At 53.1% G+C, this 15,028-nt stretch overlaps 8 protein-coding genes across 8 annotated transcripts; 5 read left to right on the plus strand and 3 right to left on the minus strand.

The window, feature by feature from the left end:
* Positions 1–284: 284 nt before the first annotated feature.
* Positions 285–2,034, plus strand: MYCFIDRAFT_153591 (uncharacterized protein; the record flags this gene model as incomplete). The annotated part of the gene is made up of 1 exon (XM_007928060.1): positions 285–2,034. One exon carries the CDS (start codon positions 285–287, stop codon positions 1,824–1,826), a length of 1,542 nt encoding a protein of 513 aa, XP_007926251.1. The 3' UTR covers positions 1,827–2,034.
* Positions 2,035–2,781: 747 nt separating this feature from the next.
* MYCFIDRAFT_137486 (uncharacterized protein) lies at positions 2,782–4,513 on the plus strand (the record flags this gene model as incomplete). Its single annotated transcript, XM_007928061.1, has 5 exons — positions 2,782–3,111; positions 3,241–3,557; positions 3,603–4,038; positions 4,103–4,181; positions 4,263–4,513. 5 exons carry the CDS (start codon positions 2,782–2,784, stop codon positions 4,511–4,513), a joined length of 1,413 nt encoding a protein of 470 aa, XP_007926252.1.
* Positions 4,514–6,276: 1,763 nt separating this feature from the next.
* Positions 6,277–9,182, plus strand: MYCFIDRAFT_51447 (uncharacterized protein; the record flags this gene model as incomplete). Its single annotated transcript, XM_007927662.1, has 5 exons — positions 6,277–6,413; positions 6,472–6,691; positions 6,739–6,951; positions 7,013–7,148; positions 7,203–9,182. The coding sequence occupies 5 exons, from the start codon at positions 6,277–6,279 to the stop codon at positions 8,675–8,677; spliced, it is 2,181 nt and encodes a 726-aa protein (XP_007925853.1). The 3' UTR covers positions 8,678–9,182.
* Positions 9,183–9,418: 236 nt separating this feature from the next.
* Positions 9,419–11,113, minus strand: MYCFIDRAFT_64208 (uncharacterized protein; the record flags this gene model as incomplete). Its single annotated transcript, XM_007927728.1, has 4 exons — positions 9,419–9,949; positions 10,022–10,561; positions 10,921–11,022; positions 11,096–11,113. The coding sequence occupies 4 exons, from the start codon at positions 11,111–11,113 to the stop codon at positions 9,419–9,421; spliced, it is 1,191 nt and encodes a 396-aa protein (XP_007925919.1).
* Positions 11,114–11,144: 31 nt separating this feature from the next.
* MYCFIDRAFT_174382 (uncharacterized protein) lies at positions 11,145–11,492 on the plus strand (the record flags this gene model as incomplete). Its single annotated transcript, XM_007928062.1, has 3 exons — positions 11,145–11,190; positions 11,214–11,409; positions 11,456–11,492. 3 exons carry the CDS (start codon positions 11,145–11,147, stop codon positions 11,490–11,492), a joined length of 279 nt encoding a protein of 92 aa, XP_007926253.1.
* Positions 11,493–11,514: 22 nt separating this feature from the next.
* On the minus strand, positions 11,515–12,520 carry MYCFIDRAFT_174383 (uncharacterized protein; the record flags this gene model as incomplete). Its single annotated transcript, XM_007928063.1, has 8 exons — positions 11,515–11,534; positions 11,556–11,686; positions 11,715–11,752; positions 11,789–11,840; positions 11,868–11,916; positions 11,942–11,999; positions 12,047–12,058; positions 12,101–12,520. 8 exons carry the CDS (start codon positions 12,518–12,520, stop codon positions 11,515–11,517), a joined length of 780 nt encoding a protein of 259 aa, XP_007926254.1.
* A 29-nt stretch (positions 12,521–12,549) lies between these two features.
* On the plus strand, positions 12,550–13,026 carry MYCFIDRAFT_174384 (uncharacterized protein; the record flags this gene model as incomplete). The annotated part of the gene is made up of 4 exons (XM_007928064.1): positions 12,550–12,790; positions 12,819–12,882; positions 12,911–12,957; positions 13,007–13,026. 4 exons carry the CDS (start codon positions 12,550–12,552, stop codon positions 13,024–13,026), a joined length of 372 nt encoding a protein of 123 aa, XP_007926255.1.
* Positions 13,027–13,225: 199 nt separating this feature from the next.
* Positions 13,226–14,805, minus strand: MYCFIDRAFT_98140 (uncharacterized protein; the record flags this gene model as incomplete). The annotated part of the gene is made up of 3 exons (XM_007928065.1): positions 13,226–13,930; positions 14,011–14,285; positions 14,358–14,805. Coding segments are annotated over 3 exons (1,428 nt in total), but the record flags the coding sequence as incomplete, so codon positions are not given.
* Between the last annotated feature and the right edge of the window lie 223 nt (positions 14,806–15,028).

Below are 15,028 nucleotides of genomic sequence, written 5' to 3' on the forward strand. Positions count from 1 at the left end.
AGCTGTGGCCATATGGGATATAGGACTTCATAGCCCCACGCATTCAACAGCTCGCAACACCGCAGCAGGCACTGGGCTTGAATCGCGCACCTAGCTACGTGTGGCACACGCGCAGTGAGCTCTCACTCCAAGCCACCGCTGTCCAACACATACCTACCTTTGCAGTCGTCCCCGCATTCAGAAGCGATACTTAGCAGCAACGACCCGGCCACGCGTCACCGACCTCTTGCTATTGAAACATGTCTACTGCACGTCTCGCCATTGGAAGCGAAAGCCAGGAAAAGATGTCCAAGCTGCGAAGCCTCTACCATGCACAGAAGCCAGACATCAGCATCTCTCTCAGTGAGCGGCGAAGCACTTATACCACTTTGGACAGGCTGACGGGCATTGTTTCCATCACCGCTCCAGTGGATACTCCGTTTGATGCCCTGAACATCGATTTCATAGGCACTGCCAGGACCTATGTCGAAAGACTCACCACAGCAGCTGCCATCTCCGGACGTTCTGAGGCTTTCCACCAGTTCTTGAAGCTGGAACAACCACCCGCCCAGTTAGCTGCATGCTTCCCACCTGACAGGATCTTCAAGGCCGGCAGAACGTACGACTTCCCCTTTGAGTTTGCCATACCCGAGCAGCTTCTCCCACGAGTCTGTCAACACAAGGTAGCTCATCCAATGCTGCGTGAGCTTCACACAATTCTGCCACCCACGTTTGGAGACAGGGATGCCGACTCCAAGGCCGAAGGAACCGAGAAATCCATCGACGACATGGTACCAGACATGGCATCCGTCCGTTACGGAGTGTTTGTAAAAATCTGCAAAGATAAGGAGCAAGGTGACGAAATTGTTCGGACGACCATCGCAACCAAGGCCACCAGAGTTCGTGTCATCCCAGCTGTTCCTGAAGCTCCGCCGTTGGACACAAGCGGCAATAGAGAATACACGATGCGCAAGGAGCGCACCGTGAAGAAAGGGCTCCTGAAAGGAAAGCTGGGTACTCTCGTGATGGAGGCTGCTCAACCACCATCAATGCGACTGCGACCCCGTCGTGGTTCAGACTCCGAGACCTCCATAGCCACAATCATGCTGCGCTTCGATCCGATCGACGAGAAATCACAGCCACCAAGTCTTGGAAGTCTGACGAGCAAGTTGAAAGTGCTCACCTACTTCGCTAGCACTGCCCGCCAATCTCTGCCAAGCAAGCAAGCATCTCTCCTCGATCTGTCCCAAGGTCTACACGCTCAACAGCTGAACCTGTCTTCGCGTTGTGTCGCAAATGTCGAATGGCAAGAACACAAAGCTAGCGACGAGCTTCGCCGGTCGGATTCCGTGACTTCCACCTCATCTCTGAGCACTGGCGAAACTCCGCGGCCAAGCGAGACTTTCAGGAAGGGTAGATACTGGACGGCTCGCATCGTGGTTCCAATCAATCTTCCCAAGAACAAGGCATTCGTGCCTACATTCCACTCATGCCTCATCAGCCGCATCTATCAGCTGAAAATGGAACTTGGTCTACCCGCTGCTGGACTTGCCGGCACCATGGACCTAAAGATACCTTTCCAGATTTCCTGTGAAGGGTCCGCAGGGGTGCTGAGTCCTCGCAGAGTATCTGTCGAGTCTGCGATTGAGGGCGTAGACATCTCGGACGATGAGCAGCCGCCAGACTTCTTCGAGCCAAGAACCATCCACATTCCATCACCTGAGTACCAAGGCCAGAGCTGGCTTGGACGAGCCGCTCCTAGGGCTCCGCGAGAGTCATTTATCGATGCACCTCCCGGTTATTCATACTTCGCGCGTTCGCACACGACGAGGGTGCCGGTCTTTTAGACCATTACCTCCACGGGCCGCTTTGGCTTCGACCACATTGCACATTCGACATTTTGACGACCTAACGACGTTGTGAAGAAGCATTGTATTCGAGTCAGACCATATCCAAGTTGGACAAAGTTCCTGGAATGATACCCTAAATACTTTTCGGTTAGCACGGCGTTATGAAGGGAAAGGGAGATATGGAATAGATTCGGCGGATTTCCAAGCGGCCGCGAGACGGCCGAGAGTAGTTGTAATGGTTCCGTATTTCGCAACTAATACTTAACGAATCCACCCGGCATTTTCGAGTTTGCTGATGGTATCCTCTGCGTGACGAACAATGTCTCCAAGCTGACCTAACCCGGAACGTGGCGGAGCAGGTAGAATGCCGTAGAACATGCAGTTGTGACTTCGCTCCTTGTCGAGCCTCGCGATTCGGGTTGCACACCTTTGGTGCATCCAATATTTGGCAAGGAATCATGTCGATGAAGACAGACTAGTTGATCAGCAAAATGCAGATGCTCCATAGGCTGCCAAGCAATTTGTTTCAACGAACGTTGGCCCGTGCGAGTTTCTGCTGACTTCATCGCAAACGCGTTCCGTGCTTCGACATGATGCACGTGACCGCCTCCATCGAAAGCATAACTCAACTCAACCATTTTGTCCAGGCAGACACATTCCTGAATTTCCTATTGCCCGCGCCCGCAGATTGAGCTGGTGTTAGAGACCGCTTGCGAACAAAAACAACGCCAGCAGCCAAGCAGAGAAGTCGGTCTGCGTACCACGCGCGAAGAAACGTGGCAGCCGCCTTGTTTGCTTCAACCGCAGCAATTGCGAGCCCAAACTCGATACTCGTTCCTGACCCAGACAATCACTTTCTCTATTCTAGCGAGCGATCTTGATGGTCTCATCGCCTGTGCTGCCAGTCTCTGGCTTCTCACAATGGTCTGGCGGCGTTGGTCACGGAGGCACCATGAATGCAACCATATCGCTAGACCAGCCTGGCAATGTGGCGTACACCAACCTCGACATCATCTCTGGACGAGTAGTTGTGCGCACCGCGAGGCCTGCCGACATCAGCAAAATTGAAGTGAAGCTTGAAGGAGAGTCCAGGACCCGGTTGCTGTCTCCTCAAGGACCAAATGGAGAAAGGCCCAAACCGATGGTTGAGTATCACAAGATTCTGTATCGAATACAGACTGTCTTTCCGCCAACGGATATCATGGAGAGTAGGGCTCACGCTTCGGCTAAAGCTGCCTATACGCTTCCTCCGGGTCAGCATGAGTATCCGTTCAACTTCAAGGTGAGTGCGGGCAGCGCGTTGCCTCCGGATGGGCTTCGCAAATGGAGCAAGAGCCGCATGCGCACTGCCATGCGGCCGTGTCTTGGTGGTAGGTTGACGTTAAGACTTGCTGATCACCATTATTGCTAGATCCCTTTCAACAACAGCTGTTCAACGCAAGCAATTGCGATGCCGATGATGATTGGAATGGAGATCGCAAGGCCTGCGACTCGCCATGTGAAGCGCACCCTACCACCGACTCTCAGCGGGTTTCCTGGAGAGGCAGAAATCAGATACTTTGTGAAAGTGACTGTCAACAGACATTCAATCTTCAAGGAAAACCCTAGGGCTTATGTGCCTTTCAACTTCTTTCCTATCGAGCCACCAAGACCTCCTTCGACCGGATCTGAAGTCTTTGCACGACAGAAGCATCTCTTCGATTCCTTTCCAGACGGTGGCGCATCATCGTCCGCCAAGGAGAAGATGAAGGGCATCTTCTCGAAGAAGTCCAGCGCCCCGGACTCGCCACTTAACGGTGGCTCTCCCTTCATCAGCATAGATGCACGACTACCAGAGCCTGCGGTACTCACGTGCAATCAAGACGTACCACTAAGGCTCATGCTTAAGAAATTAAACGACTTCAGCGAACCCATTTATCTCCAATCGCTCCAGATATCGCTCATCAGTTATACCAAAATCCGGGCGCATGATGTGTATAGGACTGAAAGCAATAGCTGGATTCTCGTCAGCAGAAGCAACATGGGAGTGCTTATTACGCAGACGGCAGACGGAGCAGATGCAGGGGCAGAGAGCATTATTGACAATGGATTATGGAGGTCGCAAGTGCTTCCCAACACGGTGGCTCCAAACTTCACAACCTGCAATATCGAGCGAACACACCAGCTTGATATCCGGATAGGGCTAAGTTGTGGAGGTGCCACCTCCAAGGTTCGTAGCATGCACTCCTGCCATGACACAGAACCCGATCAAGCTGACAAGGTCTTCTGCTCAGGCCTCGACCGTTGTCCTTCCTCTGCGTCTTGACACTTTGGTGTACTCCGGCATTGCACCTCCGCCTGAGGTCGTCGCACGTATGGCAGACACAAAGCCTGGGATACGCAGAAAGTCCACGAATCCTATGCATGACAAGCTTAGGAGTGAGGGCAGGCGAGACTCTGACTTTGGCGCGAACCAAATACCACCGACTCCAATCGAGACCCCAGGTTCGATGTCACCGGCCTGGCCTGCGCAAGCAGGACCCTCGACATTGCCTCAGTATGATGATGCTCCGCCGAGTTACGAAGACGCCATTGCCCAGAATGCTCCGCCAGTCACCGGCGCCAGACCACAGTATGCGCCCCCACCACCTGTTGAGGACCGTATTCTGGGTGAAGCCGATGAGAAGAAAGGTTGGGTGGGATGATATCTGTCACATCCTGTGAGTCCGTGCAATCAGCCACTGCCGCAGACGAGCGAGCCTTCAGGAGCTTGCCATGATGAAAGCATCAAATCAGCAACTACAAGCATTACCTGTCCCGAATTCTCTTGTGCTCGACATTGCCCACAGTTCTATATTAGCACTCGTCTGTGAACGTGCACCAAGCCACAGCTGACAACAAAGCACCCAAATCTTGCCCTTGTCGCAACCACGTATGAAGCAATGAGTATCATTCTATGATGGCGCTACCCAGCATTGCGGCTCAGCTGTCGAAGCACCTGCAATTGTCTCGAGAACGGTTGCTTTGAGCTGAATGTCTCATGAGTCATGATATAGTTCCAACATCTTGACCAACATGCTCGACCTCATGCCACCCAGTTGGGAGGGCAGCATCGACCCAATGATCTTCATGTCAACATGCCAGCTCCAAGCGGGCTCGCAATAGGCGCCCGGCTCCAAAATCCCCATGTCGAAGTCGAAGGATCAACCAAGCTTCACCGGTCCACATCACAAGTACTGAAACCCTTCGAGCAGAGCACGACATTCTTCTCAATGCTCCAGCCTCCAGCAACCCCAGCTTTAAAAGTCAATTGTCGGCAAATACTGGCTCGCAATATGCTTTGGACTTCAACAATGATCCCCAGACTCAGCTGTAGCAGTGCGGCGTATGGTACCCAGCGCCTGTTAGCGTGACTGCCGCTCCAGCATGTTGGGCCACCGCGCGTGCATAGGCGACTTTCCGGAAGATTACAGGTTTGGCTCACATCTCTGTGCAACAAGCTCTGCGGCATAGCTCAGCGATTGTGTGCGCAGGATACTGTACGCATGAATGAAGCGGATTCAGCAAGCCTGTCAGTCTCCACGTGTACGCACGTTCTGATTGATCGGCGAAGATGACATTGCACATCATTGGTCAGCGTGAGTTCGATACGGTAAGCAAACATGCTTCCTTATACGGCAAACAGCTGGCATCTGTTCTGCGACCGAGTGCAAGAGAAGGTCGACGGAGCGGAGGAGTCGCTTGGAAGGTGAAGGAATGGAGCCATGCACGAAGTGCTAGGCAGGATTGGTGATGAAGATGCAAGTGAGGTCGGGGTTTCACAGGGCTTAGAGGCGTTTTGCTCCGCGCCAAGGAAACCTTGCCTTGCGAGGTCAAGCGCGTTCTGCTGTGAATGGTCGGCGTCAGGACCTCAGCGCTTAACAGTTCTTTCGACCAGAGAACCTTGATCACAGGCAGAAACCAGGACGGGACGGGTAACGCGTCTGTTTGATGCGTCTGCATGCACACTGCGCTGCACAGGTGGTCTGGCAGATGGCGCATGGGCCATAGCTTCAAGGATCCATTGCTACTTGAACATCGCGGAGTGACAGCACTGACTGTGCCACGCCGACTGAACAGAGCCAGCTGCGCTGCGCCGCCAATTCTCCCCGGCACTCTGCCTCTACAGTGCACGAGTCCGGCTGGGAGGCCGCAACGCCTTGTCACAGCCGTGGTGCTGCGCTTTCAGCCGAATCTGCCTGCGCACCAAGCTGAACACCTGCATACATCGACCGCAAGCCAACGGACATCTCGGAGTATACTGTACAACAAGGCCGGAGTAGGCAGGCAGGCAGCATTGCGGCACGGCAATGCATTACTGAATATGACCTGCAGGCGCATAGAGGTGCTGGTGCCCACACAAGCTTGATACAGCTCAACCTCTGCTCAAGCGACACTGCGCTCTTCACGCCATCGCTCGCGTGCTGATATGGCACTCACAAGTCCACCGATGCCTTCACCTACAGCCGCTGGCCTGGCTTCTGCCTTTAGTCCGCACTCAGACTCTCCCAATTCGCCTGCACGATTCAACACTCTCCCAGGATCCGGAAATACTCGGAGTAATCGGTAAGGGAATGATTTGATATGTGCAGAGAAGACACTCGTGCTAAATTTGACCTCCAAGATCATCTGGACCAAGCGACTCCCTCGCACCACCACCTTCCCCATACCCGCAACAGATCGAACCCTCGCCGGTAGACTCCAATGGCACAGAAGGTACAGAGATAGAAGAGGATGCACAAGAGGATGCGGAAGTAGAATTGGCAGGATCAGAACGCAATAGAGGCTCTCTTGAAGTGCAATCACCAGATATTGAGATTATCAGTCCTGCGAGCGCAAAGAGTGTACGGCATACGTTGTGCGACACATGATCGGGTACTGACCGCAGCAGGACAACCCGCCTAAGATCGTTACGGCGTTGCCTTCGCGCCTACGTTCGGACTCAGCAGACAATGATCCACAGTCAGTGATTCACATTCCGTCAGGCTTCAAAGACTTTGAATCTGGCCGGACTCACACTTCGCCTTCGGAACAATCGGAGAATACTGCCAGAGTCGCATCCCCAAGCACACCAGAAGCGGTAGTCATTCCGCCTGCAGACCGGGTAAGCGCTCGAAGAAGACTTGTGTATTCTGCTTCACCAAGTACTGAGGCTTTGCGCATAGAGGCCATCTGCCACCATATCTCCGGTAAACACAAATGTGCCACGCTATATGGAACGAGAGACTCCACAGGCCAAGACAAGGCAAGAGCTGGACGAAGAATATAATCGCAAAAGTCGACGCACGTCGAGCCTAGCAGGTCTGCTTCCGGGCTTCGATACATACTTCGAAAAACATCTAACGGTGCGTGCAGACATCCCCGAAGCCTTGGACAAGGACATCGACGAGGAGCCCGGCGCCGAGCCAGAAGACGAGAACAAGGAAGATGATGCACCCAACACAGCGGGACTCGTTAGCGACGCCTCCATGGCGCAGGCCATCCAAACTCTGGACAATGTCAATGAAGAAGTCGCTGCTCTTCGCACGGCACTGGCCGAGTGCTGGACGCTATGCAATACTCTCGCAAATCTCTCCTCCAGCCACAGGCAACGGACGTTCAAGTTCCAAGGCAAGACGGAAGTCCAGGAACAAGCATGGCGAAGCTGTTGGCGGCTGTGCCAAGAACTATACGACCACAAAGACGAAGATCACACCTCGCAGGTCATCCCGACTTTGGAGCTATGCCGAGACTTCTGTCAGTCGCTCTTTGATGCAAGGCAAAGAGTTGATGAAGCATCGGATTCGGTACTTCGTGTGAGCTTTGAACTCAACAATCATCTTTACAACATACATGATCGCAATCTGCCGGATGCATTCGTTGAGCGCACCCTTGACTTCTACATCACGCTTTGCCATCGACTCATGAAGATGCGTACATCTTTGCCGCAGGAGACGGACTCTCTGCTCCGAGCTTGCTGGTCCCTTGCAGAAATGCTCTTCAACTTACGGCAGAACAGCCGCGAAGGCAAGCAGGCGGACGAAGATCTCCTTGGGTCGGCTGTGCAAGCGTGCTGGGAATTATGCGATCTTTTCCGAGAAGGCTGGACTCAGATCAGACCTGATAGAAACACACCACGGCCCATCCAGACAACGTTCGGCTCTCAAGCATCACTACACTCCAACTCTACTCGCGGCTCAAACGGACGGTCCACGGCAAGCACGGTCAGCACTCGAAAGTATCACGAAGCAAGCGCATTTCCTCCCGAGACGCCAGTAACTATATTCGACGACACATCCACAGCGAACTCGTCCCCAGACTCAGTCACCGTTCCAAACATCCTGGTCCTTGGTCCAGCATCTTCATCGGGATCAGCACGAGGTGCACCGCATCACGAACGCTGGTCCAGCAATGCATCCGTTCTAAGTGATTACTCAGAATCAGCCGCTGACTCGCAGAGGTCTTCCTCCACCGCCACAGCAGGAGGCGAAGAAGGCCAATTAGCACGACTACGATGCCTGCTCCTCAAAGCCGGCATGAACACAGGCTACTCACGCACATCAGGGCAACCGCTCCCGACCTACGTGAAAGCATTACCAGACAACGCCTTCGGTACACTACCCTGGCAAATGAAAGTCCTCAGCTTCTACAAGAAACTCGTCACAAACGACAAATCAATGCTGACGGTACACACTGTGGCAGGCCGAAGACTGAGTGCCGCCGAAACTGCCAAAGCCGTAAGATGGCTTGGAAGCACGGGGCAGTGGGCTTGGATGCGAGATTTATTTAGACTTGTGTTCGGCTTTGGCGTCGACGAAGCTGATCGGAGAGGAGGATCGTTTCAGATATGAGATCGACCAACTCAGCATGATGATGTTCATGCGCGATGATTTGCATGAAGACACGATGACCAGGCGCCTGGGACTTTTTCTGGCGATGGCGGCGCCTATGAATCGCCATGGGATCAAATTCTCCGACATGTCTCGGTAGCCGCGACGCATGGTCATGAGCCTCGTGGTTGCACAAGGCTTGTATCAAGTTATATGCGACCGACACCATAGCGCATAGCGGCCGGCGCTTGGAATTTCAACTACCAAGAGGATTTTGGAACAGCAGAGGAAAACAACATGAACGAAGATGGAACTGAAAAGAGAAGGGACCGGAGGAGCGATAGGCGAAGCGAAGTGATTGCCATATACCCCTTTCGAGGCATTTGTAGATGACATTGATGCCGTTATTGATAGCAACGGGGGAGCACGAGACGATAGTGCAGAGAACAGATCTCTTCGTTGATGAAGGTTCTATTTGTACAGATAGAGTATTGAAGCAGGCCAAGAGAAGCCTTTTTCTTATCCCACACTCCTGTTCGTATCTCGTCTAGCTGCGAGTGCCCAGCCCCCAGCTGGTGTCGTACTAAGTCAATCTGGTAAAAATCTATCCAAACCATGCATGCGCGCTTCTGGTGTCTTTTGAAGCAGTTTTCGTAAAATAGTGTCGCGAAGCAAGTAGCAGTGCACTTGCTTGTGTGGTAAATACTGATGATGTTGATAGGTAAGGGTTCCTGGCGCATTCGTGGGAGGAGTGTCTCGTGTTCACCATTCGAATTCTCCCATTCCCTTGTGGAATACCCACTCCTTGCCGTTGACGCTCATGACGCCATCCTTGAGGGTGCACTTCCACTTGTTCTTGACACGCTGGACCTTGTCATAGGTACACAGAATTGAGTCTCCGAGCTCATCCTCATCATCCCCCATCGCCCCAGCACCATCGTCATCCGAGTCGTCGAGGTCACTGTTAATGGCATTCTCGTCGTCTTCGTCTTTGATGTCCGGCTTCTCATCATCCTCGTCTGCATCGCCATCAAGCTGTGGGATGAATGGAGGAGTAGCAGAGGATGAGATAGCAGTGTTGCGAGGTGCAGATCGTCGTTTCCTGTTCTTCTTCGATGGATGCTCGTTAAGTGGGACCATGAGACCACTTGAAAGGTCCTCGGACAGTTGCATGACATGATCGCGCATCATTCTGTCGGCCTGCTGGCCCTGCTGAGCATGAAGAGCACGGCGTTCTGCCAACATGGCACGCCACTGATGCATATCCTCGTCGGCCTCGTCGGCACCGTCGGTCTGGCTGTAATTTGTGCCTTGACCTTGCTGGTTAAAGGATCCTTGCTGGAGCTGAGGGCTATTATTCTCAACTTTGATGCGTGGTTGAGCTTGTTGTTGCTGCAGCCGCTGCTGTTGCTGTTGCTGTTGCTGTTGCATAGCTTGGGCTTGCTGCTGCTGGAATTGCTGCTGCGCGGGACTGCCGGGCGGTAGCTGAAGACCTTGCGGCTTTGCCTGCTGACCCGGAAGTGCGAGGCCACCCCGCTGCATGGCACTGACAGAGGGATTTGCAGCAGAGCCAAATTGCTGCTGGAGCAATTGCTGGGCACGAGCTGAACCACCTTGAGTATTCATAGGTGCTGCAACACCATTCTGCTGGTAGCCATTACCATTTGGCAAGCCATGATATTGGTGCTCACCACCAGGCTCCGCCTTGATTCGCGTCCCATTTGCATCATTTGCAGTTGCAGATGCGGCATATGGGTTGGATGGGTAGGATGACGAAACGGGAAGTCCATTGACGTTTCCAGAAGGGACAGAAGCTGAGACGGGAGCCTGTTGAGCTGCTGGCTGGGGCTTAGGGTCCCACGGCATAGCAGCGACACCGCGCGCCGACAACTTTGCCTGCCATTCCTGTGCACTGTCAGTATCGTATCTCGAAACGATGGCATTGCACGTGATGGGCTGAAAGCAGACAAGCGCCTTTGCAGGGGTGGGGGTTAGCGGAATTGCGCGGTATAAAGAAAGCAGGCAAAAGGCGGGCTCGCCCAGAGCGCGCAATCCTAAAGCCCCGCTCCGCCCGCCCGCTTCTGAGACAGAGGCAGCGCAACGCTTTTCAGCTGCGTGGCCAGCCAAAGTCGATATTTTGCCCGCCCCCACACATCTTTCTCGATATCGCTATGGATATGCTTCGATTGCGACAGACGTGACGATGGAAGGAATTGATGTCGGGGCAGCGGACGACGGCTCGGATTGGAAATGCATCTACGCACCTGCTGCAGTTCTTGGAGCGTAGTGCTGCCCACCCCGTTCTCCTCGAAATCAGCACTCGACGCCGCGACGACCTCCTCGATGATCTTGGCGTAGACGTCGCCCTGTTGCGGTGTTAGCAGAGACACCACACACACTACCGCCCAAAGCGGCCCCGGTGCGGCACTTTCGACGTACCACCAGGTTGTTCGTCATGGTGTAGGGCGGCTCGATTCAAGAGTGGGAGATGCACGTCAAGAAGAAGGTATGCAGCAGCAGGCTTCTTGTTCGAAGTGCTGTCGCCGTTTGGAGTGAGCGAATACCGCCGCCGCCGCCCTCACTTCTCGTGCCTGCACGGCGCGGCGTTGGGCGGCTCAGCGAAGTTCAGGAGGCGTCGCGCGCACCGAAACCGGGGCGTCGATGGAGGAGAGATCTTTTATTATTCAATGCTATCGCGTCGCAGCCCCCAAAGCCCTGCTGTCGCCGCTGCCGCTGCGTTTCGTGTTTGAGGCGTGCTTATATAGCGGGTAGGATTGGAGGTGGAAGCGGGCAATGAAGAGTCAAAGCCTCCTCGGGCCAGCCCGTGATTACCTAATTTGGCCGCCCTTCGCTTTCCATCACAGAATGCGCCTCACTTCTGAGTCCTTCACCTACTCACCCAAATGCTTGATACCAAAAGCAATGCCAAGCTCCAATTCTTCGACCTTGATATCGGCCACCATTTTGAGCCCGAGCAGCTTCAAGCAGGTCCCAAGTTCGAGCTGAATCTCTCCCAGCTGACGCTTTCCACTGCGACTTCTCCAACGAACGACATCACGAGCTCACTTCACCAACGGTGGTGGACTGTATCGCTCGCTACACTTACCATTCATAGTATATATGAATTACAACGTGAGTAGCACTGCTGGCAGGGGCATTCATACAGCTATCTTGCCTGTAACTCCTTCATAGAGAGACATCAGGAGTTCACTTGCGCGACGATGATCTGTACCGCTCTCTGATCTTACCCTTCACAGAGTCTATTGCGTAATGCATAAGCAGCACTGTTACCACGATCACAAAGACGCTGCCAGTCTTCAAGAGTCGTCCCTGAGCCCTTCAGCTACGACTTCATTGCGGAGCTGATATGGATAGCGATGAACGCCAAACGATCATTTCATCCTCTATGTGCGGTTATTCCTCTTCCTCTTTTCCCGTTACCACATCAATCTTGCCACCTTTCTTCTCCATAACCAGATTATAGAGATCCACTTCCTCATCCTCCAGACCGCCTTCTACATCGTAATCGTCAAGCGAGAACCTGGACCTCTCGATTACCTCGAACTTTGGGAAGTGAAGCTTCGGACGAACCCCGTCCCTGAATTCTCCCAGCCGATTGCCCCAGCCGTCAGGGTAGAACTCCTTGTTCAATAACGTGACATCTTCCGCAGTATCCAGCAGTGACCGCACGACAATATCCGTGATGGTGCGCCGCTCTTCTTTGCTCTTAGTGCCCACAATCACGAGTTTTTCCAGCTTGGGATTGAGCTTGAGACAGTGAAACGCGTCTCGAGCTTCGTCGATGAGTCGATAGCAACCGAATAGACAGTAGCAATTGCTGACATCGATTTGAATCTCCTTCATCTTGACAGATTGGACGGCCTTTACCAATGATGTCCAATGCTGGACGTCGTCGCTCGAAGTATATTGAATGTCACGCCACACATCGGTTTCACCATCATGGTCTTCCTCCGCGTAGGACCGAAGTGATTGAGCGACAGCGAGGGCGTCAAGACAAAGGCCCGGCGATATTCACACACAGCATATCTTCGCACTCTTCGCACTTCCGAGGAACATTAGAAAGGATCCGGATCGAGAAAGATGCGTCGCTGAGAGCGGTGCTAGGAATTCCATGTGTCCTAGACAATGAGATTGGGAAAAGTGATCCACCAATTCCATATTTTGCGTTGCAAAATGATTTGGACCGAAGATGAAGTGCCGACGTTGTAAAAAGCACTGCGTCACGAAAGCGAGAGGTGAAGGTGACCGCGCAGGTCAACTGAAGCTGTTGAACACCATACGTGAATAGATAGAGGTAACGTTACCTATAGAACGATTGTATTGCGATAGATCTAGAGAGGCAGCGATGAAGTATCATCCTCTCGGTTGTTTGCTGCCTAAGGCATCTAAGACAACGACTGGAACCTCTATGTCCAACACAAGCAAATGCGTCTCTCCATTAGAGTGGTATGGGTATCTAGCTCTGGCATAATGCAGCTGCACATATTGGAGTGCGCTCTCTATGTGGACATCAACGACAGGATTCACGATGCGTGATCTTCATTTCCCTCTCCTGCCTTTCACAAATCCGACCAAATTCTCGATCACGCCTTCCAACGCTTCCTTTTCTTTCAGTGCATCGTCGGTCCGTTGTAACCAATACTCGTGCACCTTGTTGCCCTCTTTAATGAGTATCTCGAGAGTGAAAACATGATCCTTCAAGTCTTGGTCATCAAGGTTTTTCAATGCCTCTTCGGTCGTTCTGCAGATGAGCATAGCTCTGTTTGAGTCGAAATCGGGAGGCGGAGGAGGGCCTTTCACAGTCCCAGATCGTTTTAGGCCACCCTTCTTCCTCTCCCCAGTTTTCGAGTCTATTGAAGTAGAGCTATCATTACCGCCCTCTTTCAATCGCTGAAGTTGTGCAGTCGAAGCTCGCGGGGAGGTAAGATTAATGTTGGGCAGGACCAAGCGCTTCTGCTTCGAAGGTGGAAGAATCTCATCAAGATCTACTGGTACACCTAATGATACGAGGAAAAGGCGGCGAATTCTGCTCCTTGTCCAGTTTGGCGGCTGCATGGGCGGTGGCGACACCAGCTGTTGCCACAGGGAGAGTGAACGATCTGAGAGGAATGGCGAGCTGTTGGACATGTCAAGTGGCGGCAACGATGAGGCAGGAGGCGGTGCATTTGAGTCCGGAAATATGAGGTCCAAATAGGGCGCTATGGTATCCTGGAGATCGGAACCGGAGAGATCGAGCTTGAGGTCCAGAGGCGGCTGTACGAAGCACAGTCAGCCTACGTTGACGCTTGGGACCACCATCTTGCCCAAACTGGGTCATTGATAAATCTACTTACAAGGCCTGCCAATGTGCTCAGTATTGAAGAGGGAGTGTAATCAGGTTCTTGAGGTGGTGCTGTCGGTGTTTCTGGCTCTGCTTCGTCAAAGTCCCCAAAATCATCAACCTCGCCGCCCTCTGCAAATTCGTCAAAGTCGTCACCAAATCCATCGTCTCCTTCATCTTCGTCATTTGAGGGCTCATCCTCTTCTATATTCTGTGCTTGCGTAGCCTGTTTCTCTTCTGGTTTGCTCTCCCACATGGACTTGAAGAATGCTTGGCTGTCTTCTGGATCTATTTGGGAGGCGCTACACATGTGGAATCAGTATTGGATCCGCTATCACCTGTTGATATCAACGTACCTACCATTCTGGCCATCTCTGGCCTCAGGCGGGGCTGTCCGCACTTCGTCTGGGATGGCATCCGCCATTCTCATCTCGTGTGCTGGTGTACCAACTACCTCGCCATGCGCTGGCTTATTGTCGACTCTCTCTACGACCAACTTCGGCACAGGAGAGCCGCCAGGAGTGTTTGGTCTGCTAGATACGCTGAGGTTGGAGTGACTCCTTGACCGGCTTTGAGTGCCACTCCTGGGTCTCCTGCCCTCAGGCACGATCTCGAGTTCGTCAGGGACGGCGTCTTGCAAGCGTTGCTCATAAGCTGGAGTTCCAGGCACTTCGCCATGTGCAGCTTTGTCGTCGACTCTTTCTACGCGGGTGATCGGAATAGGAGACTGAGACCCGTCTGTACTCATGCGATTGGGGTTTGGAGTGCCTTCATCGGCGGAGGAGAAATGGTCGTCCGAGGAGCCTGCGTCCGGACAGTCAGCTCTGCACCTGGGGGTGTGGTGGCATGTGCACTGGATTGAGAAGGACATGGACTTACTGCTTCCGGAATACTGGCCGTGTACATCGGTGGTGTTGATCTTTGGCACAGTTGGGCCGGACATTGTCGGAATGTGCTTCGGCGCTGATGTGGGGGAGCTGATGAATGAGAATTGAAGCAGAATGCGGTGAGAGAAAGCGACAGACGATGCG

Source organism: Pseudocercospora fijiensis (assembly GCF_000340215.1).
Source record: "Pseudocercospora fijiensis CIRAD86 unplaced genomic scaffold MYCFIscaffold_4, whole genome shotgun sequence".
Classification (NCBI taxonomy): Eukaryota; Fungi; Ascomycota; class Dothideomycetes; order Mycosphaerellales; family Mycosphaerellaceae; genus Pseudocercospora; species Pseudocercospora fijiensis.